At 38.8% G+C, this 27,238-nt stretch overlaps 1 protein-coding gene across 1 annotated transcript in view; it reads right to left on the bottom strand.

Moving 5' to 3' along the window:
- The window catches only part of SPATA16 (spermatogenesis associated 16), a 229,329-nt gene that overhangs the window by 25,608 nt on the left and 176,483 nt on the right, over positions 1-27,238 (bottom strand). The window contains 4 exon segments of the mRNA XM_065942119.1: positions 1,914-1,997; positions 6,828-6,992; positions 16,657-16,769; positions 17,840-17,986. Coding sequence (XP_065798191.1) covers positions 1,914-1,997; positions 6,828-6,992; positions 16,657-16,769; positions 17,840-17,986 — 509 coding nt within the window.

Genomic DNA, 27,238 nt, shown 5'->3' with positions numbered 1-27,238 from the left:
GCACCAGTGGGTTACTGCCCCCTCCTCAGAAGTCTTTCACGGCCCCTCCTCCAAGCTCAGGGACACTGGTACCAGCTAAACACTACCTCCTAGTAGGAGATCTGAGTTATGGCCCAGCCGGATCCCAACTCCAAGTTTCAATAATTGCAATCTCTTCCCTTTGATACTCCAGCCCTTAAGGGATAGTAGCTGTTTCTTTTAATGGTTCCATTGTGATCAATTATTTTCCTTTTCAGTTATCTAAACTTTCATACCCAGTTAACCACCCTGTACATTAACTTCCTTTTCAAATGCCTGGTATGCTTTCTGTGGACCCTGAAAGTGTTTATGTTCTCAGCCAAAAGCTGCTTCTTTGAAGTGTTTCCTTCCTTCCTTTGTACCAGCAAACTTCTCCCTATTCCCCACCTGGTGGCTCAAGTCCAAAGTCTGAGCATTGTTCTAACTTTTTCTGTCGTCTAAACTCCCACATGCAATCAGTCAATAAGGCCTGTGGATTTGCTTCCTAAATATTTCTTATATCTGCCTGCTTCTCTCCATTTCTGTGCCCACCAAAGTAGATCATGCTACCACCTTATAACCGACCTCCCCAGATTTCTGTAGCCTCAGTCTGTTATCCCACTACAGCCCTAGAGATATCTCAAAACTATTTACCACATAAATACTTCCTGAAACATTCTAAATCCTGAAATAATTTATAAGACCTCCTGTGATTTGATTCCTCTGCCTTTGCACTTCATTTTAAAACATGTTCCTTGTTCTTTTGTCTGTTTTATCATGCTTTCTTAGCATTCTTGGTACAAGGTTTTTCCTCCGTGTAGAAATCTCCCTTTTTATCTAGGTAGCTACTACTATCTTTTGAATGTTTTATAAATATCACTTTCTCAGAGATGGATTTTCTGACCTCTCAGACCAGATTATATTCCTCTATTTGTTCCCATAATCACTGAACATCCACTTTTAAAATATAATATTTATAAACATCTAAGTAGCTGCTTCTTTCCTAGGTGGTAAGGCCCATATAGGTAGGGGCTGTGTTTGTCTTGCCCAGCAAAAGGTCCATAACACACAGTGATCTTTCAGGCATAGTAGATATTCAACAAATATTGGATGAGTTCAGTTGATTTCTGTTCTATACATTCACCCTAGGTTCTCTGAATGCATCAAAATCCCTCATGACTGACTTTACCTCTTAAACAGAACAGTTTTTTCCTTCTCACATCTCCTGACACCAGTCTTCCCTTGCGCATTCTTACCAGGATTGGAGGAGACTGAATGGGGAGTACATTGATCAGAATTTATCACTTTCATCTGGACTGTAAACCAGCACCACTCCTTCCTACATTGTCAGAAGGTCTTGTGGTATCACACAAGTCTCCCGAGTACCTGGGGCCAGGTGCATCTCAGGGCTTGTTTTGTGTAACTCAGGTAACCAACGAAGAGATGTTCTCCGACTTCTAGCAACCAGTATGTCATCTCTTCACCCCAAACATCAATGTGCCAGTTTTCTTCCAGTTCCCTGAAATGTAGCCATTATTCCTCAAGTGCCAATTACAGGAGAAAGGGTTTGGGAGCAAATTGAAACATTGATGAAGGGGCTTTAAATATATATAATAACCAATAATGAAGGAGGAGATAATGAAAATATAACATGAAAATAAGCATGATAAGAGACCCTAAAAGTACATGACCACAGTCAGAAATGCAGCAGACCTGAAGGAACAAATTAAATACATGTCCACATTTCATCTTGGTTATACTTCCAGGGAGTGAGCTGCATTTGTTTTAAAAAGAAAATCACCAATAAGACAAGCTGAGGAACTTTCTTTTCTTTTTATCTTTAAACAGATTTGACCCCAAATGGATATTTTCTTTGAGAATAATATATCTTTTTCTCCTTCCACTGAAAGTTTTACCTTTTGAATTGTATTCCACACACGTTCTTTATCGTTTCTTCTTCCTTCAAGGGTGTCCATAGCATCTGCCATTAGTGACTGCAGCTGTGGCACCAAGATAAAAATTATCAGTGTGGAATTCACACAGAAATAACTTCTCTAAATACACAGATTAAAACCTAATTAAAAAATCATTTGTACGCTGATGATTTTATTACTCATCTTCCCGACAATGAACACTGCCACCTCATTGCTGCTTCAGTCATTACCAAGTATTATTGCAGATATAAAATATTGAAACAATGGAAAGAGTCTTCTTGAAAATTTGTAGAAAACATATAGGTTTTAATGTAGTGGGTGTTGATGTTTTATGAAAATAGATTTGGGTTGTAAAGAATGAAGGCAGTAGTTAATTCTCTTCGGAAATGGCATGTAGTACATGAACGTTTTAGTGTTTTCTCCTGAGGCTAATGTATCATAATCCTAGGCATCATGCAAAAACTCACCAGAGGACCATACTAGAGTTGTGTTGTTTTATTACCTCTTAAAGGATCTAGCTCATCGAAGTTCTTTTACTATTCTTTTCTTTTCTAAAATTTCAAAATAACCAGGATTTCTCTTTAGGTTCCATTTCAGAGGCGAGTTTTAAAATTCCACCCTTTGCCCCAAACTGCCATCAGTTCAGTTCAGTCGCTCAGTCGTGTCCGACTCTCTGCGACCCTATGAACCGCAGCACGCCAGGCCTCCCTGTCCATCACCAACTCCCAGAGTTCACCCAAACCCATGTCTGTCGAGTCGGTATTCCAATTTAAAATAATTCTACACACGCTGGGGCTTTCCAGGTGGCTCAGCAGTAAAGAATCTGTCTGCCAAGCAGGAGACATGGGTTCAATCTCTGTGTCGGGAAGATCCCTTGGATAAGGAAATGGCGACCCACTCTGGTATTCTTGCCTGGGAAATCTCATGGACAGAGAGGCCTGGCTGGCTATAGTTCATGGGGTCACGAAGAGTTGGATACGACTGAGCAACTAAACAGCAACAGCTACATGCAGACGATATATGTGCCTGCAAAGTAATGAGGCCACATCAAGCCCTGTGACATTTGAAGCTGAAAAAAAAAGTTCTCTAAAGAAGAACAGATGCCAGTTCAGTTCACCATGGTGTCAAACGTTATGATAATCTTAGATAATCTTTCTGTTCTTTAGATATTTTAGGTAGGGAGTTGAGTCACTCAGAACTCTTCTACTGAGTAATCACTGTTTGTGTAGCATCATAAAAGGGATTCCAAGGATATATTATCTAGGTTAACCATGCTTGGAACTCGGGAAGTAAAATCTATTAAGATGATGAAATCTTGATGATTTTAAAAAACATTTGGTTTGCACATAGACATCCCTTTACATTTACTTTTTTTTTTCTTAGTAGGTATATAAATTATGGGACATAATTTATATGTCCCATGAAATCTTATTTTTCAAGGTTTCAGGTAGTGGAGTATAGCACGGATATATTAGTTAGGGATGTCAGTAATGCTAGTTTCATGCTCTTTTGGTATATTTAAAAATATAAGAATTTCCAGAAAAAAGAAAGCTGCAGATGTGTGGTTAAGAAGACCTAAGTGCAGAAAACTCCCCTGTATTTTTCATTTAAATCTTGAGTGTGCTTTTCAGGAAGACAGGATCAACATTGTGCCAGCTTCTTAAATTAACATTTTCTTTGCTTTCTCTTATCTCAGAGGAGCATTAATCATCTAAAATTGGCTATAATATGCACTTTGAAAGCTCCACAGTTACTACACTCCTGAATGCGTTATGAATGGTAGGATAAACACTTAGCCTTTTAGAAGGCACTCTGTGCATAAAACCATACAGATTTATAAAGTATTATTGCCAGTTTTGACTTAATAATTACCTGACTAATAGACTTTTTTTCCCTAATAGTTTTAATGTTTGGTATGCAGAATTTTGTTATTTGGCTACTCTAACAGTTTTAAATGGCTACTTTGAATATCAATATTTATTTAATATCCTTTTGCAGATTCGGATGAACATTGTAAATGTTGGCAGTTCATTTCTTGATTAATTTGTTACAACTTTCAAAACTCAAAGAGGGAGGATTCCTTTAGTTATCTGAAAATTACAGGTGATAATTTTGGGTTGTTCTCATCCTTGCTTTGTGAATTCAGTCAGGTCTGTAATTAGTTTTCACTACCTTCAATTAGAGCCTTAGAGTAAAGAGCCCTTCCCAACAACACATCAGCTTTATATGGAATACATTTTACCTTTCTTTGAATGGCCAGCACACTGATTGGTAATTGTTCTTCAAATGAGGTACTATAGTTTCTAATATTATGGTTATAATATACATGTCTGCTTGAAGATTTTTTCTGTGAGGTATTTCCCCAACTATTTTTTTAAAAATTTGTTTATTTTTAATTGAAGGATAATTACTTTATAGTACGCAGTGGTTTCTACCAAACATCAACATGAAACAGCCATAGGCTTACCCATGTGCCCTCCTACTTGAACATCCCTCCCTCCTTTCTCCCCATCCTGCCCATCTAACTTGTTAACAAGCCCTGGTTTGAGTTCCCTGAGTCATGCAGCAAATTGCCATTGGCTATCTATTTTACATATGGTAATGTATGTTTCCATGTTACTCTCTCCCTGTCTCCGTACCTTCCACCCACTCCTTCTTCCCTTCCCAGCCATGTCTGAAAGTCTGTTCTCAATGTCTGTGTCTCCTTTGCTGCTCTGCAGATAGGTTCATCAGTACCATCTTTCTAGAATTCCATATACATATATGCATTAGTATATGATAACTGTTTTTCTTTTCCTGACTTACTTCACTCTGCATAATAGGCTCTAGGTCCATCCACCTCATTAGGACTGACTCAAATTTGTTTCTTTTTATGATGGAGTAATATTCCATTTTATATATGTACCACAACTTCTTTATCCATTTCTCTGCTCATGCACATCTAGATTGCTTCCATGTCCTAGCTTTTGGAAATAGAGCACCAGTGAACATTGGGTTACATGCATCTTTTTGATGCAATTTTGATTTCCTGAAGGTATATGCCTAGGATTGGGATTGCTGGGACATATGGTGGTTTTATTCCTAGTTTTCTAAGGAATCTCCACACTGACTTCCATAGTGGCTGTATCAATTTGCATTCCCACCAACAGTGCAAGAGGGTTCCCTTTACCCCACACCCTTCCCTGCATTTATTGTTTGTAGATTTTTTGATGATGGCTTTTCTGATCAATATGAGATGACTCCTCATTGTAGTTTTGATTTGTATTTCTCTAATAATGAGTGATGTTGAGCTTCTTTTCATGCATTTATTAGCCATCTGCATGTCTTCTTTGGAGAAATATCTGTTTAGATCTTTAGCTCATTTTTTGATTGGGTTGTTTGTTTTTCTGGTATAGAGTTGTATGAGCTGCTTGTATATTTTGAAGTTAATCCTTCATCAGTTGTTTCATTTGCTATTAGTTTCTGCCATTCTGAGGGTTGTTTTTTCACCTTGTTTATAATTTCCGTTGCTGCACAAAAGCTTTTAAGTTTAATTTGGTCCCACTTGTTTATTTTTGTTTTTATTTCCATTACTCTAGCAGGTAGGTCATAGAGGATCTTGCTGTGATTTATGTCATAGAGTGTTCTGCCTATGTTTTTCTCTAGGAACTTTATAGTTTCTGGTCTTACATTTATGCCTTTAATCCATTTTGAGTTTATCTTTGTGTATGGTGTTAGGAAGTGTTCTAATTTCATTCTTTTACATGTAGCTGTCCAGTTTTTCCAGTAGTACTTATTGAAGAGACCATCTTTGCCCCATTGTATATTCTTGCCTCCTTTGTCAAAAGCAAGATATGCATAGGTGCATGGCTTTACCTCTGAGCTTTCTGTGTTGTTCCATTGGTCTATATATTTCTGTTTTTGCGCCAGTACCATACTGTCTTGATGACTATAGCTTTGTATAGCCTGAAATTAGGGAGGCTGATTCCTCCAGCTCCATTCTTCTTTCTCAAGATCGCTTTGGCTATTTGGGTTCTTTTGTATTTCTATATGAATTGTGAGATTTTTTTTGTAGTTCTGTGAAAAATGTCATTGGTAATTTAATAGGGATTTTATTCAATCTGTAGATTACATTTGGTAGTATAGTCATTTTCACAATATTGATTCTTCCAACTCAGGAATATAGGATATCTCGTCATCTGTTTATGTTGTCTTTGATTTCTTTCATCAGTGTCTTACAATTTTCTGTATAAAACTCTTTTGTCTTCTGTATAAAACTCTAGGTAAGTTTATTCCTAGATATTCCAACTAGTTTTTGACAGACATTGTGTTTTCTAAATTAACTGGTCAATTCAGTTAAAAAAAAAAACACACCCCACCATTTGACTACATTTTCCCCTCAAATAAGACAACTCCCTTAATGTGTGTGTGTGTGTGTGTCTGTGTCTGTGTGTGTGTGTTAGTACCGCCTACATATATGTGACACTCAAAGTGAATAAGAAAACTCTAAAGACAGTTTTGTAGAGTCCGTTTTCTTCCAGCAATTACTTTTTTTCCTCTTACTTTTCCATCAAAGAGAATCATTTATTAACATGTCTTGGAATGAAAAAACAATTTATTAAGATTTCACTTTACTTGAAACAAAAAAGCCTGACTCAGAATATGAATAATCAGCCCTTTTCTATATTTCCATGCATTACAAAAGTCTTGCTATAAAATAAAGGGAAGCTAGCTAGTCAGGGTGAGCAAATGAAACACACATAACACCTTTCTACAATGTCTAGTTTCTTCATTAGAATGCTTCATGAGAGTTGGAGAGTTTGCCCTTGGACTGCCATTTATTGTTACATTCTTTTTCAGACCATATCACTCTTCTGTCGGTTCAGGGCTTGTGAACAAAGAAAAACAGATGCTTACCAACCCCACCTCCTGTTGACTGATGTCCTGCAGATAGGGGATGGTTGCTAGCTCGGCCATTGCTTGATTGATCACCTGGGACTGCTCCTTTACTCTCTGCAGCCGGCTGAGAAGGCTGGCATATTGCAACTTCTCCATCACACCCGAGCACGCCCGAAAACTCCCCTGGTCCCCCAGGAGAAGGAAGTGGATTAGAACAAAAACACAGAAATAACCTCTCCCTGAGGAATAACGTCAGGGCTTGTTGTAATAGATTTAGTGCCTCTGAATTAACAGCATCTAGTGCAAATAAATATTTTCTTCCATTATTTTAGAGGATTGTCTGTACCCTTCCTTCAAATAGACAAATGTATAGAAAAGAGAACACTTTGTTGAGAAGGGTTTACAGAGGGCCCTGCCTAAGGAAGCCAGGATGGGGAGGGGTGTGGAAAGGGGATTAAATTGAATTTGAACTCCGCTCTCAACAGTGGGGATCCCATAGAGCTGTGTGCATTTAAAAGGGGGTGACTTTGTCTATGTCAAAAATCACTAATATTGTAATTAGCCTCCAACTAATAAAAATAAATTAAAAAAATAAAAGGGGGTGACTTTGTCTATGTCAACAAGGCATGATAAGAGTTAATAGTTGTCCACTATTTGGTTTATACAAAGGATGATTTCTTATACAAGTTTAATCCTGAAAAATGCTATGCAAGTGGAATTTGTCCTACCCTGGTGACTTACATTAAATCTCCAGCTCTGATTTTATCTTTAGTTCTCATTGGATGGTCTTGGACTCTGACTTCTCTCCTTGTGGTAGTGTAGTGTTTATTCTGACTCCTAGGACCATTCCAGCAAATGAGGCAATCCATCTTGAAATAGACTATGGTGCACTTGTAAGGACCACCAACCCCCGTGAATATACTGGTATTTGAGACTTTCTTGAAACTGGGTACACATAATTAAAGCAGCCCACCTCTGTGTTTGCTACTGCCAGCCATAAAAGAGGATGTTTTGCCTTCTCTAAGAAGTTAATTCAAATTGTACAACTTGATAGAGACATAGTTTATCATAAAATTCTCACATTTTTTATTTAGAAAGAAGTACGGGCTTCTGAGAACTTCCAGATGTTCAAGCTGGTTTTAGAAAAGGCAGAGGAACCAGAGATCAAATTCCCGATATCCGCTGGATCATCGAAAAAGCAAGAGAGGTTCAGAAAAACATCTATTTCTGTTTTATTGACTACGCCAAAGCCTTCAACTGTGTGGATCACAATAAACTGTGGAAAATGCTGAAGGACATGGGAATACCAGACCACCTGAGCTGCCTCTTGAGAAACCTGTATGCAGGTCAGGAGGCAACAGTTAGAACTGGACATGGAACAACAGACTGGTTCCAAATAGGGAAAGGAGTACGTCAAGGCTGTACATTGTCACCCTGCTTATTTAACTTATATGCAGAGTACATCATGAGAAATGCTGGGCTGGAAGAAGCACAAGCTGGAATCAAGATTGCTGGGAAAAATATCAATAACCTCAGATATGCAGATGACACCTCTCTTATGGCAGAAAGTGAAGAGGAACTAAAAAACCTCTTGATGAAAGTGAAAGAGGAGAGTGAAAAAGTTGGCTTAAAGCTTCACATTCAGAAAATAAAGATCATGGCATCTGGTCCCATCACCTCATGAGAAATAGATGGGGAGACAGTGGAAACAGTGTCAGACTTTATTTTGGCTCCAAAATCACTGCAGATGGTGATTGCAGCCATGAAATTAAAAGACACTTACTCCTTGGAAGGAAAGTTATGACCAACCTAGATAGCATATTCAAAAGCAGAGACATTACTTTGCCAACAAAGGTCCGTCTGGTCAAGGCTATGGTTTTTCCAGTGGTCATGTATGGATGTGAGAGTTGGACTGTGAAGAAAGCTGAGCACTGAAGAATTGATGCTTTTGAACTGTGGTGTTGGAGAAGACTCTTGAGAGTCCCTTGGACTGCAAGGAGATCCAACCAGTCCATCCTGAAGGAAATCAGTCCTGGGTGTTCATTGGAAGGACTGATGCTGAAGCTGCAACTCCAATGCTTTGACCACCTCATGTGAAGAGTTGACTCATTGGAAAAGACCCTGATGCTGGGAGGGATTGGGGGCAGGAGGAGAAGGGACGACAGAGGCTGAGATGGCTGGATGGCATCACTGACTCGATGGGCATGAGTTTGAGTAAACTCCAGGAGTTTGTGATGGACAGGAAGGCCTGGTGTGTTGTGATTCATGGGGTCGCAAAGAGTCGGACATGACTGAACGACTGAAATGAACTGAACTGAACTGAACTGAATGGGCTCCCTTGGTGGCTCAGATGGTAAGGAATCTGCCTGCCAATGCAGGAGACCTGGGTTCAATTCCTGGGTTGGGAAGATCCCTGGAGAAGGGAATGGTAACCCTCTCCAGTATTCTTCCCTGGAGAATCCATGGATAGAGGAGCCTGGCAGGCTATGGTCCATGGGGTCTCAAAGTATCAGATACGATTGAGTGACTAATACTTTCACTTTCACGTCTGACATAAGGGTTTAAAAAAGTCTTGGGTTCACAATTTTGTGATATGTGGCCCTGGAAATAGGAATTTTAGCAATGTGCCCTCCTGAGTATTCAGATAACCTCAAACAGAAGTTGGAGAACAAACCGTAAAGCTTAGTATCTGCACATGGACTATTTTAATCTGTGCATACTCACAAAGCCAGATTCCCCACTGCCCAGAAATTAGAGAAGGCAGACATGACTTTTTCTTCTTAAAGTAGAATTTCCTTTAAGGAGAAAAATTATTAGAAACCAGCATTACTAAAGAACATCGAAATTTTAACTTGAATTTGGAAGGCAGTCCTTTCTGAAATGTCATACACATCTTGATTGATACCAACCTTTCTGGCACTTTCTTAGAATCTTGGTAATATAGCAAAGTTGAGCACCATTGCCTTGTATTTGCTATATCTCTTCCTTACAGCTATCTCAGTCATTTTACTAATGTCTGTCAGTCCCCACTAATTTGGTGTTTCTGATTAATCATTTATCTGAAAACCTATAAACCTGTGGGAGCAATGATCACAAATTGTGGATTTGAGATCCTTTCTTTGAATTGACGAAATAGCCAGCCTACCCATTGAGTTTAAACATGTAGCTAAACAATGGGACACTGTCAAATGAGGAAAGTGAGTTGCAGGAGACACAGTTTTCTTTCTGAAGGAAAATTGCTTTCTTTGTCCTTCTTTAAAATAAACAATAAGGCTGGTTGTGGGAAAGTGGTGTAGTGACTCAACTCCAAAGAACAGAAACAACTGCAGCCTGCTCAGGAACATAATCTATCAGTGTAATTTTCCAAAACATCAGGAAAATAAAAATAGTAGAAGGCAATATTGCTTTGTTAGCTTGATTGTTGGATGCATAACAAAACAGAAAGTGCTCCTTACCAATAGGATGCTAGAGAAAGAATATAGTTGAGTGCTAATAGCCCTCTCCCCCTTCCCCTTTGCCCACCCCAGACCAATTGCAGCTTTGGTTATTAGGAAATGACAGATTAATATCTTACCTCTACAAGTTTTGAGCTTTTGAGCGATAAAATGAAACAAAAATAAAAATGAATAGATGCCAGCAGGAATGCTTTAATGCTGTTGCTTTAAGAAAATAAAGGAAACAATGAAAAATGAAGGAATTAGCTCACAAGGGCTGAATCTAAAGGGAAGTAACCCTCCCAGTGAGACTTTAGGAGTGATCAAAAGACTGCTTAGCTGCTGGAGAGGGTATAATAAAGTGGCCAAGACTGAAGCTAAAACTGCACCTAGCTACAATGAAGTTTAGGTAAATAGTAAGCTCAGATGAAGGCTTCCTCCAGATACTTGTCTAGATTTAATAGCAGGTATGGATAAATGTTTGGAAGATAAGTGGCACTGCTAATCTAATATTGCTGAAAAGCAGAGCCCAAGTATTGGGAATGTATTTCTGTTTGACATAATATATAGAAACATTCATTGCAAAGAAAAGGGGGTAGGAAACACATATTATTGTTCATTTCAAATGTGCATGTGTAAACATCTTTTATGCTTCACTTGGAAGAAATTAAAAGTGAAATTAACGAGGTATTTAAAACCTGGTTAGTTAGGTCATTTTTTTGGCAAGTTAGCCTGTGAAAGAAGCTTCATGCATGGCAAGAGATTTTATTATTTTAACTCTTTAGCATTTACCCCGGGAAGCATAGTACATAAGGTTTTAAACTGACAGCAGCCAATAAAGTTAATGAATGGAAAAGCATAGTAGCATTCAGTAGCTTGTGAGATAATTAGGACAAAGATCCAGAGAAGAAAAAATACTGGTAGAGCAGAGCAGCTGGTTGAATGGGATTGATGTTCAGTGGGATTAAAAGTCACCAGATAGGAAACTGGGAGAATCTTTTAGACAATAACTCTTAAAATGCCAGAATCATTCTTGTTTGGCCATGTGTTGCATACTTAACAAAGGAACCTATAAAGGGAAGGAAACTGGTGTCAGAGTGTAAGGAGAATTATTTTCTGAGACATAGAAACCTAATACCAGGAATGTCTTTGTCGCCTTCACCAACTCTTTCTGCCACCTGTAGCAAGAGGTGAAAATTCATGTTCTCTGGGATGTCCTACTGTGGGCATGATGGGAGATGACACCCTTAATCCTGCCTTTTTAAGGAGATTTAAGTGCATCAGTGATCTAAGGAAAATCATTCAAAATCCGCAGGACTCTTGCACAGTCTTCATTTTAGAAGAATACATAATTTCAAAGTGCATGGCTTTTATAAAGAAAAAGAATGATCTCCAAAACAATCCTTTTGTGAAAGCAAATGAAAACCCATACAAATAATTAAAATTTTAAAAATTCTTAATACTTTACAAAGTGATTCAATGTGGATTGTATACTTTTGGTCTCATAACAACTGTGTGAGGTGAACCTGACATATATCAGCTTATTTTATAAATGAGAAAAAAGTTCAGAGGCTAAGTGACATCCTAGGGGGTTACACAGCTGGTCTTAAACAAAAGTCTTTATCTACAGGTGTCACGAGGTAGGGTCACAACTAATAAGGACACTGAAGTGTCTAAACATTCAAGCAGATGGCATTTGACATCTCACAAGAAAAAACACACCTCAGGGGATCCTAAAAACACCACTGAGGGATTCCTGGGTCATAGTTAATCGTACCTTGTAGGAATAATTTCTGCTCAGCAACTCATTACTTGTTTCATTAACCTAGATTACTTTTGCAGCTTGTTTGATTCAGTCCTGCTTTACGAAACTGTGGTTGGACATATAAAAAGAAACCTAGAGGCCAGTATTTGGATATCGCTTTGGTCCCTGGGGACCTTTGGACTCATTCACTTCAGTTTCATTCAAGCTCTTAGAGACAATTTTCCAACAACTATTATTTTCCATAGACGCAAAAGTAAGAAAGTTGATGAAATCTCTTGAAGTAGCAAAGTGTTAACAACTCATTCTCGGGCTTTCCTGGTGGCTCAGCGGTAAAGAATATGCAAGTCAATGCAGGATACTCAGGAGGTTTGATCCCTGGGTCAGAAAGAGCCCTTGGAACAGGAAATGGCAACCTATTCCAGTGTTCTTGCTTGGGAAATCCCATGGACAGAGGAGTCAAGTTAGCTACAGTTCATGGGATTGCAAAGAGGAGGACATGACTTAGCAACTAAACAACTGACTCAGTCTATATAAGACTGAGTTATTCATTAGATGCTAAAAATCTTATTCATTATGATTTTTTAAATCCCCTTTATAGACACATAAATATCCATGTATGTACACACTTCTAAGTGGCCAAAATGCCCTTTGTAATGTGAGAGGAAAATGAGTTAAAAGCATTTAAGAAATGCCTGATGCCTAGATTGCCCTAACATTTATTCACAACACATTGGGAGATCTGAACTGGCAACAGATTTGATGTGGCAGGTTCCTGACAAGTAGCAAGTTATGGTGGGTATTTCTCCAGAGAACCATGGCACAGATAGATCACCTCCCCATTATCCCGCACACTGGCATTACAAGGTTAGTCGTGTGCAGATGGAGTGAAATGATACTACACGGTGATGGTTCTTGTCAGCAAGGCTTCCACAGAATTCTTGTGGGCTTTCCTGGTGGCTCAGATGCTAAAAATCTGCCTACAATGCAGGAGACCTGGGTTCAATCCCTGTGTTGGGAAAACTGCCTGGAGAAGGGAATGGCTACCCAGTCTAGTATTCTTGCTTGGAGAATGCTATGGACAGAGGAGCCTGGCAGGGTACAGTCCATGGGGTTGCAAAGAGTTGAACATGACTGAGTGACTAACACTTTTACTTTCTTTCCACTTCTTGCAAGGGTCTAATGATGACAACGATGTTATGTGTTTGTGTGTCTAATTAGGATGGGGTGGTGAAGCTGTGTGTGTGTGTGTGTGTGTGTGTGTGTGTGTGTGTGTGTGTGTGTGTGTCTGAAGGAGGTTGCAGTAGAGGGTGAATTGGAAAACAGGACCCCAGATTTGCAGTAGAGTCAATGACATTGCTATAAACTGAATGTGTCCACCCAAAATTTCTAGGGCTCTAGAGGCCAATGTGGAGATGGGGCCTTTGGGAGGTAATTAGGGTTAGATGAGATGAGGGCTTCCCAGGTGGCACAATGGTAAAGAACCTGCCTGCCAATGTGGGAGAGGCAGGAGACACAGGAAGATCCCCTGAAGAAGGCAATGGCAACCCACTCTAGTATTCTTGCCTGGAAAATTCCATGGACAGAGGAGCCTGGCAGATGACAGTCAATGAGGTTTCCAAGAGTTGGAAACAATTGAGCAATCGAGCATGCACATGAGATCATGAGAGTAGATAGGGTCCTGATGATGGGATTAATGCTCTTTTAAGAAGAGACACCACAGAGCTTGCTCTGTGCCATGTTAGGATGCAGAGAAAGTAGCTAACTGCAAGCCAGGAAGAAGGTCTTTGTCACAACCTGACCTAATCCCAGACTTCTAGCCTCTAGAACTGTGAGAAAATAAACTTCTATTGTTCGGGTCATATGATCTATGGTATTTTGTGTGACAGCTGAAGATGACTAAGACAGAGATAAATTTTTATTAATAGAAGTATCGGGGAGATAATTGAGTGGAACACAGTTGTGAGGAAGGGGAAGTTACGTGGTAGGAAAATCAGTGAAAGTGTGCTTTTGGATTTGTAATGCATAGAATTAATTACAGATTATGCAAATAGATGAGGGGTTTTATAGCTTTTCTAAAATGCTGAATAATGTTACTGAGCAGATAAACTGCTGAACAGATGTTAAGTAGCTGTTAGTGATGACCCCCTTGGTTCCCCTTGTAAGGTAAGAACATCAAATCAATGATGGAATACAAAAGCCACAAATGGTGAATTCTTTAAAATTTCCAGCTTAAAGATCTTTTGAAAAATATTTATGAGGGGAAATCTACAGCCTTTATAGCCTGTTAATGAGAAGTTCCCTTTATGTACTTTCAATAAAGGGGCTTAAATTTTGTAAAAAAAAAGCACAGATTAATTCAGGTCTTATTTTGAGCTTTTTATATGAAGACTGAAAAGTGGAAAGGGCATATTTTCCCTTGGTTGGAAAAAGGGATTAGATAATTTACCTTACGGGTAAATAAAGATCAAGTGCCAATGTTTAGATTAGCATTCAATTTACTAGAGATCTCTTCAAGAAAATAAAAGATACCAAGGGAACATTTCATGCAAAGATGGACTCAATAAAGGACAGAAATCGTATGGACATAACAGAACCAGAAGATATTAAAAAGACGTGGCAAGACTACACAGAAGAACTATACAAAAAAGATCTTCACGACCCAGATAATCATGAAGGTGTTATCATTCACACTCACCTAGAGCTGGACATCCTGGAATGTGAAGTCAGGTGGGCCTTTGGAATCATCACTACGAACAAAGCTAGTGGACGTGATGGAATTCCAGCTGAGCTATTTCAAATCCTAAAAGATGATGCTGTGAAAGTGCTTCACTCAATATGTCAGCAAATTTGGAAAACTCAACAGTGGCCACAAGACTGGAAAAGGTCAGTTTTCATTCCAATCCCAAAGAAAGGCAATGCCAAAGAATGCTCAAACTACTGCACAATTGCACTAATCTCACACACTAGTAAAGTAATGCTCAAAATTCTCCAAGCCAGACTTCAGGAATACATGAACCATGAACTTCCAGATGTTTAAGCTGGTTTTAGAAAAGGCAGAGGAACCAGAGATCAAGTTGCCAACATCCACTGGATCATCAAAAAAGCAAGAGAGTACCAGAAGAACATCTCGTTCTACTTTATTGACTATGCCAAAGCCTTTGACTGTGTGGATCACAATAAACTGTGGAAAATTCTGAAAGAGATGGGAATACTAGACCTCCTGACCTGCCTTTTGAGAAACCTGTATGCAGGTCAGGAAGCAACAGTTAGAACTGGACATGGAACAACAGACTGGTTCCAAATAGGAAAAGGAGTGCGTCAAGGCTGTATATTGTCACCCTGCTTATTTAACTTACATGCAGAGTACATCACGAGAGATGCTGGGCAGGAAGAAGCACAAGCTGGAATCAAGATTGCCAGGAGAAATGTCAATGACCTCAGATATGCAGATGACACCACTCTTATGACAGAAAGTGAAGAAGAACTAAAGAGCCTCTTGATGAAAGTGAAAGAGGAGAGTGAAAAAGTTGGTTTACGGCTCAACATTCAGAAAACGAAGATCATGGCATCTGGTCCCATCACTTCATGGCAGATAGATGGGGAAACAGTGACTGACTTTATTTTTCTTGGCTCTAAAATCACTGCAGATGGTGATTGCAGCCATGAAATTAAAAGACGCTTGCTCCTTGGAAGGAAAGTTATGACCAACCTAGATAGCATATTCAAAAGCAGAGACATTACTTAGCCAACAAAGGTCCATCTGGTCAAGGCTATGGTTTTTCCAGTGGTCATGTATGAATGTGAGAGTTGGACTATAAAGAAAGCTGAGCACCGAAGAATTGATGTGTTTGAAATGTGGTGTTGGAGAAGACTCTTGAGAGTCCCTTGGACTGCAAGGAGATCCAACCAGTCCATCCTAAAGGAGATCAATCCTGGGTGTTCATTGGAAGGACTGATGCTGAAGCTGAAACTCCAATACTTTGGCCACCTTATGAGAAGATCTGACTCATTGGGAAAGACCCTGATGCTGGGAAAGATTGAGGGCAGGAGGAGAAGGGGACGACAGAGGATGAGATGGTTGGATGGCATCACCGACACAATGGACATAGGTTTGGGTGGACTCCAGGAATTGGTGATGGACAGGAAGGTCTGGCGTGCTGCAGTTCATGGGGTCACAAAGAGTCGGACACGACTGAGTGACTGATCTGACTGATTGACTATCAGTGTGATGTGGAGGAACTAGCTTTCAAAATTCTGAATTCTCATGTAGGTAACAAAATGGTTATATGCAATTACCCAATATATGAAATAGAGAAAGCACCATGTTTACTAAAATTTTGTTACTCATTTGAAGCAAGAAACTCAGTGCAACCTTCAATTAGATATAAGAAACCTCAAAAAAAGGCTCTTTAAAAAGACACTAACCTAATAAATGCTGGCTACTGCAAAGTATAACATTATAATTAATGTTTTGAATTATAAAAGGGTTAAAATCATTAGCTAAACTTTGGTTGGTTTTGCAAATGAGATTCACTGTGGAAGTTTCCAAAATCTTCTAGTATTTGCAATATTTACATGTAAACTTTTTATAGTCTAGAACTGTTTGATATTTGTATGCTGAACAAATACAAAAGACTCATATACCTACATTCAGTTGGGTGCCTCTAATAAAATCCAGTACTGGCAAGATTCGCTTCCCCATTGTCTCCATGTGTCTCACTGTGTCTTCTTTGGTCAGCAGACTGAAGGGAGTTTTATGTTCTAAAAATTGTAACAATAAACTTTTATACTATTTTTTGCTAGACGTCCATTTCAAAATGCTTTTCTTAGCAAGCTATAAACAGACATCTCAATATTAATAGATATGAAATCTTTAGTACAGGAATGAGTTCCCTCTCAAAGACCACAGGTATCACAATGAAAGATCTATGAGAAGAAAGGCAGAGGAGACGTTGCCCTTTGGAGACTATCATTTATTCCTTTTGCTGTGTTTCCTGATTGAGATCTAAGGGACAGCCTATAACAATTCACCTCTCTCTGCAGAGTATGCTTTTCCTGAGTTGTGAAAAAAAGGTTGTCATAAATGTGTCTGATTCTTGTCTTATTTCTCCCAGGTATTATTCAAGTGTGCAGATCCCATTGACTTTGAATGTAGCTTGAAGTTGAGATAAGCCTCGGAGGATGGAGTGCCAGACAAAACACAAGTCCTTAATTATGTGAGTAGAGTTGAAGGAATAAATTCAGCCTGGTCATGAATTCAGCTCGCAAGTCTGAGACTTCAACTCTGCATGAATATTTTCTTGATTTTTGAAAGCTTTCAACTAGAATTACTGAGCACCACTTAACTAGAATACTCTTTAGGAGAGCTGAGGTCTTGGTAATTACATAAGAAAAAAGTGTAACAGACATTAATACAATGGCAGATAATCCAAGTGATTTAAGGGGGTCATTGTCTATACTTTTGATTTCATATGGTTGTTTTGTTGCATAATTTTCTTCTATGTTTGCTAATTGATGGTGACAAAAGCTTGTATTTGCTTGTATCCTGTAAGTGCCCCATGATTAGGCATTGGTGATAGTGTGATTGGGGTGAGATGGTTGGCGTGAGGGAGGTGGGTGCTCTTGGGGAACCAGAATTCCAGGTATTGTTGACTAACCCACAAAGACTGGAAGGAGTTAAGAATGACCCAACAAACATTTTGGTGCCCAGGCCCTACTATATGCTAGGCTTGAAATGAATAAAGCTTAATGAATGATGCACATTATTCATTAATGAATAATTAATTGTGTCCTAAAACAGTATTGAATGATAACAAGTCCAGGTGAGTTACCTGTAAATGTTGGTAACTTCCTACTTGACACTTTTTCCAAAAACTTTCCATCTTCTTTGTTTTTGAACCCAAGAGTCAAGAGATACTGTTGTGGAGGAAAAGATGACCAGTCAACTGTCTGAGGCAACACGTGGAGTCCTTGAAAGTCTAAAAAAAGACAAAGAACAAAAGAATTTATCATTTTATTTTTTTCAGGGTATTTTCCCCCCTAGATTCCAAGAATTATACTTGGAAAAAGGGATAAATACAAAAATTAAAGATACAAAGTATATGCATCAAAAGGTCAAATAGATGATATGTCAAAATCGTACTTTATTATTCATATTTTTCTTAAAATATAAGCAAGCACAAAGGATAGCAATAAAATGCAGCTAGGTTACTTGGTCCTCATTTGCCATATTCAACATAACAAAAAACTCAGGACCACAGGCTTGCAGGCTTGATATTTTTCTCTGTGACACTTTTCAAGGGAATTTGGTTTTTCTGTTCACAGTTTAAGAAAACAATATTATATGAAAGGAAAGAGAAAAATTACCAAGTAAAAATTAAAATATAAAGCTAATTAATTTAGTTGCTATTCCTCCTATAAGTGAAGGAAATTTAAAATGATAAATGTACTGACTTTTGTAATTAGACTTAATTTTTGTAATTAGACTTAATTCTTGTAATTATTTTTATAATTAGACTTAGAAATAATTCAAGTGTCAAGAAAATGGTTCTAAAACAAACTCTGTTCTTAATGACCCCAAGAACTAATATTTACTTAGTAATTATTTTCTACCTTCCCTTGTTCTAAATATTTTGTGTTTATTCTATTAATATTGTGTTAGTTTCAGGTGTATAGAAAAGTGATTCAATTATATATATGTATACATATTTTTTCAGATTATTTTCCATGATAGGTTATTACAATATATTGAAAATAGTTCCCTGTGCTGTACAGTAAATCCTCGTTGCCTATCTATTTTATATGGAAATGTTTGTATCTGTTAATCCCATGCTCCAATTTATCCCTCCCTTCCTTCCCTTTCCACTTTGGTAATCACGTTTGTTTTGTGTGTGCATGTTCAGTCACGTCTCTTTGAGACCCAGTGGGCTGTAGCCCACCAGGCCCTCTCTCCATGGGATTTCCCAGGCAAGAATACTAGAGTGGGTTACCATTTCCTGCTCTAGGGCCTGCTCCCGACCCAGGGATTGAACCCATGTCTCTTGCGTCTCCTGCATTGGCAGGGAGATTCCTTACCACATGCCACCTGAGAAGCCCTTGTTTTGTGTGTATTCTCTAAATCCTGAAGATAACTTTACAACATTGGTACTGTTATCCTCATGTTACAAACAGGAGGTTTAAGTACACAGTTAGGAAGTGAATTGTCTGGAAACACAGCCTGTAAGTGGACAAGGCAAGACTCATACTGGGCAGTCTGCCTGGAGACCATGGGCCTAACCACTACACTCTGCTTTCGGCTTGCTTGGCTTTGGGTTACTTTTCGGACAGGGACAAATGTTAGCCATGGGGTGTCTTGGAGGCCAGATTTACCTCATTCATTTCCATTCTGAGTAATAATGTTCTAGTTATTACAATAGACTTCTCAAACAAAGGATAATGAACAGAGTTTAATGAGCCCTCCCTACTTCACACTGCCAGGGAGGGAAAAAGATGAAATTCCAAATATCCTTGAATAATGATTTAGATGACAATTTTTAATCTAGAATCAGAACTCAAATGGCAACAGTTCAAATATAGTCTTTGCTATCTGTAGTATTTCTTTAAAAAATAATAGACACAGTAAACCACTAGTGTTTTTATCTGCATTTTCTGACTCCTCCTCCCCACTTTTGAGATGCAAAACACTTTGTTTAAGCTAAAATTTATTGAGAAGCCCACTATTTAAAGTCAGTAAAGGTAGAGGTTTTCCACTAGAAGCCTGAATCAGTGACCACTGACCCTCATTGCTTACCCCATTTTATATCCCTCACACGATAGCCATCTTGAAACCTCCCCTTCCCTACCACCACAGGCCCAGGTTTTTTAAAGCACAGTTTGGAAAACACTGCCGTAAGCTATGTGGCACATTTTGGTTAAGTAAATAGCATATGGCTGTCAAATAGAGTTAACATGTAGGCTGATAATTAAAAGAAAATATTACAAAATATCTTGTAAACACAAGCACAGAAGAAAAATATATTAAACGTGATTTAGTCTTTGGTGACTCAGGATCTGATAACCACTCTATAACATTGAAGACTGACAGTTACATGGCCCTTCTTCTGTGTCCTCCACAGTACCCAGATTATCTTTCTCACTCAATAACCACATAGAGTAGGACATATTATGCCCGCCTTGCAAATGACCAAACTGGAGCTTCAAGAAGTTACAAACTTACCCAAGACCATACAGCAAGTGGAGGGACAGGAATTGAGAGTCAGGTAGCTGGACATCAGCGCACAGGGCTTAACTCTCAAAACGACCCACTGATAATTATCATCACTTTGACAGTCAATGTGAAGCGAGTTACAGAAGCAGGGCAATGCCAATATGTAGATGGCTTTTCCAGACCCAATTCTAGATTGAACACTTCCTTACTCTTATCTAGAAAAGTACAACAAAGGCTCAACAGTTCATAACCTTTTAGGTGCTTTAAATGCAGATTGCAATATGAGATGCTTCTTTATTTGGTGTTTGAATTCCAAACTCTTTTTAAAACGATGGCTCATTTCTGTAAACGAGGTAAAATGTGATTTCTGCATTTGCAGAAAATTTCTTTGCCTTTGAAATCTCCTGCAGATATTCACAGACACACCCAACCAAGAGTTTACTTGTTTTACTGAAGTTGCCAATCACCCAATCATGTGAAAAGTCAGCTAAGTAAAAGTAAAAATGGATACTAGTTCAAGCTGTGTGCTCAGTCATGTCCAACTCTTTGCAACTTCATGGACTGTAGCCTGCCAGGCTCCTCTGTCCATGGAATCTTCCAGGCAAGAATACTGGAGTGGGTTGCCATTTCCTCATCATTCTGATAAATGGTCATAACTTGTTTTTTTTTTTTTTTTGGATTGCTATTATTCTTTTGCACTCTCTAAGAGCTGGCATTTCTAAACTGCTGGCATTTCCGGGAACTAGCGTACTCTGGAGGTGGAGGGTAGGAGAAGGTGTGTGTTCCCTAGCGATGATTTTCTCTTTTATCTGATTTTGCTTCCTCACTTAGAAGGCCCCAGGGCCTTCTGGTCAGACTGGTGATGAAGTCTGGGAACATCCTTTGGAGAAAGCCTTGGCTTTCTGGGTAACTCCAGAGACCCCCTGAATGAGTGTGTTTAGGGTGTGCTGTGCATGGGCTGATATTTGAGGTGAGTCGAAGGAGGCATCTTGAGATTTGGCATTTTCTGATATGTTTCTATTGCCAGAAACAGCCAATATTTGCAGGATCTGTTACATAAATAGAATAAAGAATGAGAGGTTGATCTCTTCTTGTTCTTAAATATTTGATGGATAAAGAGTGACAGTGGTTAGATCAACTAGAGAAACTAATATTAGCACTATAGCTAATTAATTATAAAATATATTTGCAAAAAGGTATTTTCTATTCCTTTTGGTGCTGTATGTTTCATCTTGTTCAATCCATTGTTCAATTCTAGTTGAAGTTTTGAAATGTGAGAGGCCTCTATAAACATACTGCTAAATCAAAAACTATTTTTAAAGTATCATTTTTATTCCATTTGTATGCAGAGTAAATTGCAGTTGTGTGAACATTTAGCCTAGCAGGTGGTCTATGACCCAAAATGACGACATACTTCCAGATGTTGAATCTCATGTAACATTAATTTGAGCGCTAATTGTTCTGTTTTATGCTCATAAACCTCTACCTACGTCCGAAAAGCCCTGAGCCTCTGATGGGTATGAAAATTATCCAGACTTTATCGTCCTCTGGTAGGAAAGTTGAATTGATTAAAAATGTCTTCTTTGCTCCTGTCATGTCAGAAGAAAACTTGGGGAAAATAAACCCCTTAAGGCATTCGTTTGCAATTTATCATAGTTGCAGATGAAATTTAGATGACTAGGACCAAAACTATTATTAAAAGATCAATTTGCAGGCGTGACACGGTTCCAAATTTTTACCATTAAGGAAGCAGATGTTTTTTAAAAAATACCAAAGATAGATTATACAAACTTAGTTCCTTGTAGAAACAGGATCTTTGAATTCTTTGGCCTCCAAGTGAAAGATGTCCAACTCTCAGCAAAAGAGGGTAATGTTTGCCCTTTATCAAGATCCTTTTCTTGTACCTCAGGAGGCTGGAGCTGACTGGCAGGTACTCAAGCCATTCTTGTTCTTTGACCTTCTATGTGTTCTCTTCTTTCTCCTTGAAGTCACATTCCTGAAGGTGACAGTTTCTGTCTCTCTGTCCCTCTCTTTGCCTTTCTGTCTGTCTGTCTCTCCCTTTCTCTCCTACCCACATGCATACTGTTTCCCCTTCCTCCCTTTCTCTTCTACGAGGTCTCTGGCTTACTGATATTTTCTTCATATGAACACTCTTGGGGAAATTTCTCTGTTCTTGTGGCATTAGCTACTACTTCTAATCAAAAGACTGGGGGATCCAAAGCCATAGTCTCATCTGCAAAATTTCACGCATCACATTTCCCAGTGTCTACTGAGATATCGCCATTTGTTCACCATTACAAACGGTACCTCACAAACAGCAAGTATATGCCTTGAAAGTGATTTTTGAAATCTCCACAACATCCCTCTCACCTTCTTTTCACTAGTATATTGTAGGAATGGCCATTGTTCACCCAATTATTTTGGCTTAAAATTTGAAGCCATTGTTGACTTTTCTTTCCTCTTGTTCTCTGACATTTTGAATCTCAAAAGCTCATTAAATCTGCCCACTGTAATACAACTCATATTAACCCCTTTCTTTGCATTATCAGTGCTAACACACTGGTTAAATTTCTGATCACATAGCACCCGGATTACAGAAAACATTTCCCAACAGACCTTGCTACCACCAGTAACATTTCACACCGATATATCTCCATAACAACAATCAGTGAATATTCCTGAAATATCACCAATATCACCTTTGTCATTGTCACATCCTTCCTCAGGAATTTCAGTGCTTCTTTCCCAGTATTCAAGGCTCTCAACTGTGTGCATGTGTTTCACAATCTATACTTCATTCCTATGTTTTCTCCAATATAAATCTTTCTCATCAACTCTGCTGATTTTGCTAATTTGTAGCAGCCTGTGGTCATCCTGCCTTTGAATTTTTCTTTGTGCTTTAACACCTGAAACAGCTTTCTATTCTCTTAATATTTCTTTTATTCAATCAATCACTGTTCTTCCAGATATGCCTAATTTAAGTCCCACCTAGTCCATAAAGGGGCTTCCCTGGTGGCTCAGTGGTAAAGATCCTGCCTGCCAATGCAGGAGATGTGAGTTTGATCCCTGGGTTAGGAAGATCCCCTGGAGAAGGAATTAGCAACCCACTCCAATATTCTTACCTGGGAAATTCTATGGACAGAGGAGTCTGGTGGACTACAGTCCATGGGGCCGCAAAAGAGTCAGACACAACTTAGCAACTAAAACAACAGCTCATAAAGGGCTTCCTGAGCACTTCAGAACCTCCTCCCAAACTCTTAAAGAACACCTAGGCCATTCATTCCAGAGTGAATCTCCTCATGTTTAATGGGACTATGTCTCATCACTCCAATAAGTTTAAATCCTCTTGAAGATAACATCTTCAAGTTATCTTCATGCACCAAGCACCTAGTAGGTGCTCAGTCAATATTTGAATTGAATCTAAAAAAAAAACAAACAACTTTTCTCAATCCTATATTTTTAATGGTCCAAGTAAGAATAGAACTTCAAAAAAAATCAAAGCTAATTAAATGTTCAGAGCTTCTGAAATAAGATTTATTTCTCTGTCACGATGGTGCAATCACTCACCTAGAGCCAGATATCCTGGAATGCAAAGTCAAGTGGGCTTTAGGAAGCATCCCTACAAACAAAGCTAGTGATGGAATTCCAGCTGAGCTATTTCAAATCCTAAAGATGATGCTGTTAAAGTGTTGCACTCAATATGCCAGCAAATTTGGAAAACAGCGGTGGCCACAGGACTGGAAAAGGTCAGTTTTCATTCCAATCCCAAAGAAAGGCAATGCCAAAGAATGTTCGAACTGCTACACAGTTGCACTCACCTCATATGTCAGCAAAGTAATGCTCAAAATTCTCCAAGCTAGGCTTCAACAATACGTGAACTGAGAAATTCCAGATGTTCAAGCTGGATTTAGAAAAGGCAGAGGAATCAGAGATCAAATTGCCAAATCCATTGGATCATAGAAAAAGCAAGAGAGTTCCAGAAAAACATCTATTTTTGCTTCATTGACTATGCCAAAGCCTTTGACTGTGTGAATCACAACAAACTTTCAAAAAACTTTGTAACAAACTCAAAATTCTTTGAGTTGGGAATACCAGACCACCTGACCTGCCTCCTGAGAAATCGGTTTGCAGGTCAAGAAGCAACAATTAGAACCAGACATGGAACAACAGACTGGTTCCAAATCGGGAAAGGAGCAGGTTAAGGCTGTATATTGTCACCCTGCTTACTTAACTTCTATGCAGAGTACATCACGCGAAATGCCAGGCTGGATGAAACACAAGCTGGAATCAAGATTGCTGGGAGAAATATCAATAACCTCAGATATGCAGATGACACCACACTTATGGCAGAAAGTGAAGAGGAACTAAAGTGCCTCTTGATGAAAGTGAAAGAGGAGAGTGAAAAAGCTGGCTTAAAACTCAATATTCAAAAATCGAAGATCATGGCATCTGGTCCTATCACTTCATGGCAAATAGATGGGGAAACAGTGGAAATAGTGACAAACATTTTTCTTGGGCTCCAAAATCACTTTGGACTGTGACTGTAGCCATGAAATTAAAAGACGCTTACTCCTTGGAAGAAAAGCTATGACAAACCTAGACAGCATATTAAAGAGCAGAGACATTACTTTGCCAACAAAGATCCATCTAGTCAAAGCTGTGGTTTTTCCGGTAGTCATGTATGGATGTGAGAGTTGGACCATAAAGAAAGCTGAGCACTGAAGAATTGATGCTTTTGAACTGCGGAGTTGGAGAAGACTCCTGAGAGTCTCTTGGACTGCAAGAAGATCAAACCAGTCCATCCTAAGGGAAATCAGTCCTGAATTTTCATTGGAAGGACTGATGCTGAAGCTGAAGCTCCAATACTTTGGCTACCTGATGCAAAGAAGTGACTCATTGGAAAAGACCCTTTTGGTGGGAAAGATTGAAGGCAGGAGGAGAAGGGGATGACAGAGGATGAGATGGCTGGATGGCATCACCGACTCGATGGACATGAGTTTGAATAAGCTCTGGGAGCTAGTGATGGACAGGGGAGGCTGGTATGCTGCAGTCCATGGGGTCGCAAAGAGTCGGAAATGACTGAGTGACTGATCCAAACTGAACTGAAATTTAGAAAAGAATATCACACAATCTTTGTTTTTCATTTTCCCCAAACATTAAGTGGTTTCTGGTCAGTTTACAAAAGGTGAGTGAGATAAAATAATCTGTATTAGATAACTCAGGGTAGTTGGTACTCAAATGAACAGAACAGCTCTTCCGAGATGAAAGAATTAGTTTCATATTCAGGTTGCACTCTTGATGCAGCTTGTTCTCTGGGAAATGTGGACTCTTAGTCACTAAGAAGATTGGATGAACAGAGAATCTGGCTTAGTGAAACTGTCAGAAGCACCAGAGAAGCACCTTGAAAAATGTGAACTATTGAGTATAGATCAGCTGACTCATCTCTATGCATGAGGGACTGCTTATTTTCATGAAGCTGAAGTGAAGTTGCTAAGTCGTGTCCAACTCTTTGCGTTCCCTTGAACTGTAGCCTACCAGGCTCCTCCATCCATGGAATTTTTAGGCAAGAGTATTGGAGTGGGTTGCTATTTCCTTCTCCAGAGGATCTTCCCAACCCGGGGATCGAACCCAGATCTCCCACATTGCAGGCAGACGCTTTACTATCTGAGCTACCAGGGAAGCCCTTTCATGAAGCTACCTATCTGTAAAATAATATTTGAGCTCTCTGGACATAAAGTAGAAAGCACAGATACCAGCATCATCAATATTTTCTGTTGGACACCCCAACATAGCCACAGTCAACAGATTATGGGTGAACTTTTCAAAGCAATTTGGAAAAAAGAAAAGTCATCGAGGCTTTAAAACTTTTTTAGAAATACACAAATTTGCCAAGGATCTCTTATCACCTTTCCCTAAGTTTCATTTCCTTCTCTATTTCCCAGTGTCTATGTCATTTCTCTGCCCTTTGTCCATAACAAAATGTTCTGACATTTTGGGTTGGAGCAAAATCTCATTTCTAAAGGTCCCAGTTGTTCACTGTGAGATGGGACCATGTCAGTTTTATATGACTTCCTTTTAGTGCTCAGTTTCAGAGTTTAGTTTCTCCAGTCCCTTCATAATGCCAGCACTTTGTCACAACTTCTTTCCCAATCATTTTCTGAGCTTTATCTTGTACTTCTTTTAATGCCGCTACCTCTGTCTTGGAAGTTATCCACAAATTCACATCAGCAAGAAAACAGCAAAAGGCAGCAGCTTTTGCAGCTAACTTATCATTATTGCCCCCATAAATAATAAAAGTTTCCACTTTTAAAAGCATAGTGTATTTTGATTTTTGCATTTGATGTGTGAGAAAGCTGTATGTGTAATGAATCTTTGTATAATAAATTGTATTTTCTTGTTGACCTTCGTTATAATGTCAGAGCTGTAGATGCAAGTGAAAAAAATTGGTTTTCATTCCTAATTTTCCCTTTAGGCTGCTGAGCTACTTCTCCAAAACCAATCTTTGTATATGTTTCCTCTCACAACCCATTTGTAAAGTGTGAAAAAATTAATAACTACATAAGATTTTTATATGTAGTTTTATTTTTATTTCACTTGAAATTCTTATTGATTCTGAAGTTTTATGTTTAATCAGCTGTATTGTATTTATTCTGGGGAAGTACCTTAATTCCATCCCTAACAAAGTAGATTTGAGACAAACAGGAAAGATACTGCTATTTCTTTCAATATTTATTAGATTCACAGTTAGTGAAATAACATATTGTTGCTATAATGCCCTGAATTTGGGGGGCCTGGAGTAGGATTATTTTTCCCTTCTTTGAGAATTTTAACTCTAGGCATGGGACAAGGTTTGATTTATACTACACCTAGATGTCCAAGAAATCTCAGCTCCAGAAACAAAGTCTCTCTCATTGGTAGGACTCTATAGTGTTTGGAAAAATGAAAAGAAATCTCTGGGAGGAAACAAAATCAACTCAAACTCCACTGGATTCTCACAGGTAAAGCCACACCAAATAGTGGCTTG

The sequence above is a fragment of the Muntiacus reevesi genome, chromosome 8, assembly GCF_963930625.1.
Source record: "Muntiacus reevesi chromosome 8, mMunRee1.1, whole genome shotgun sequence".
In the NCBI taxonomy this organism is placed as follows: Eukaryota; Metazoa; Chordata; class Mammalia; order Artiodactyla; family Cervidae; genus Muntiacus; species Muntiacus reevesi.
Note: the sequence above shows the minus strand (reverse complement) of the source record. Positions and strands in the feature narration are given on the sequence as shown.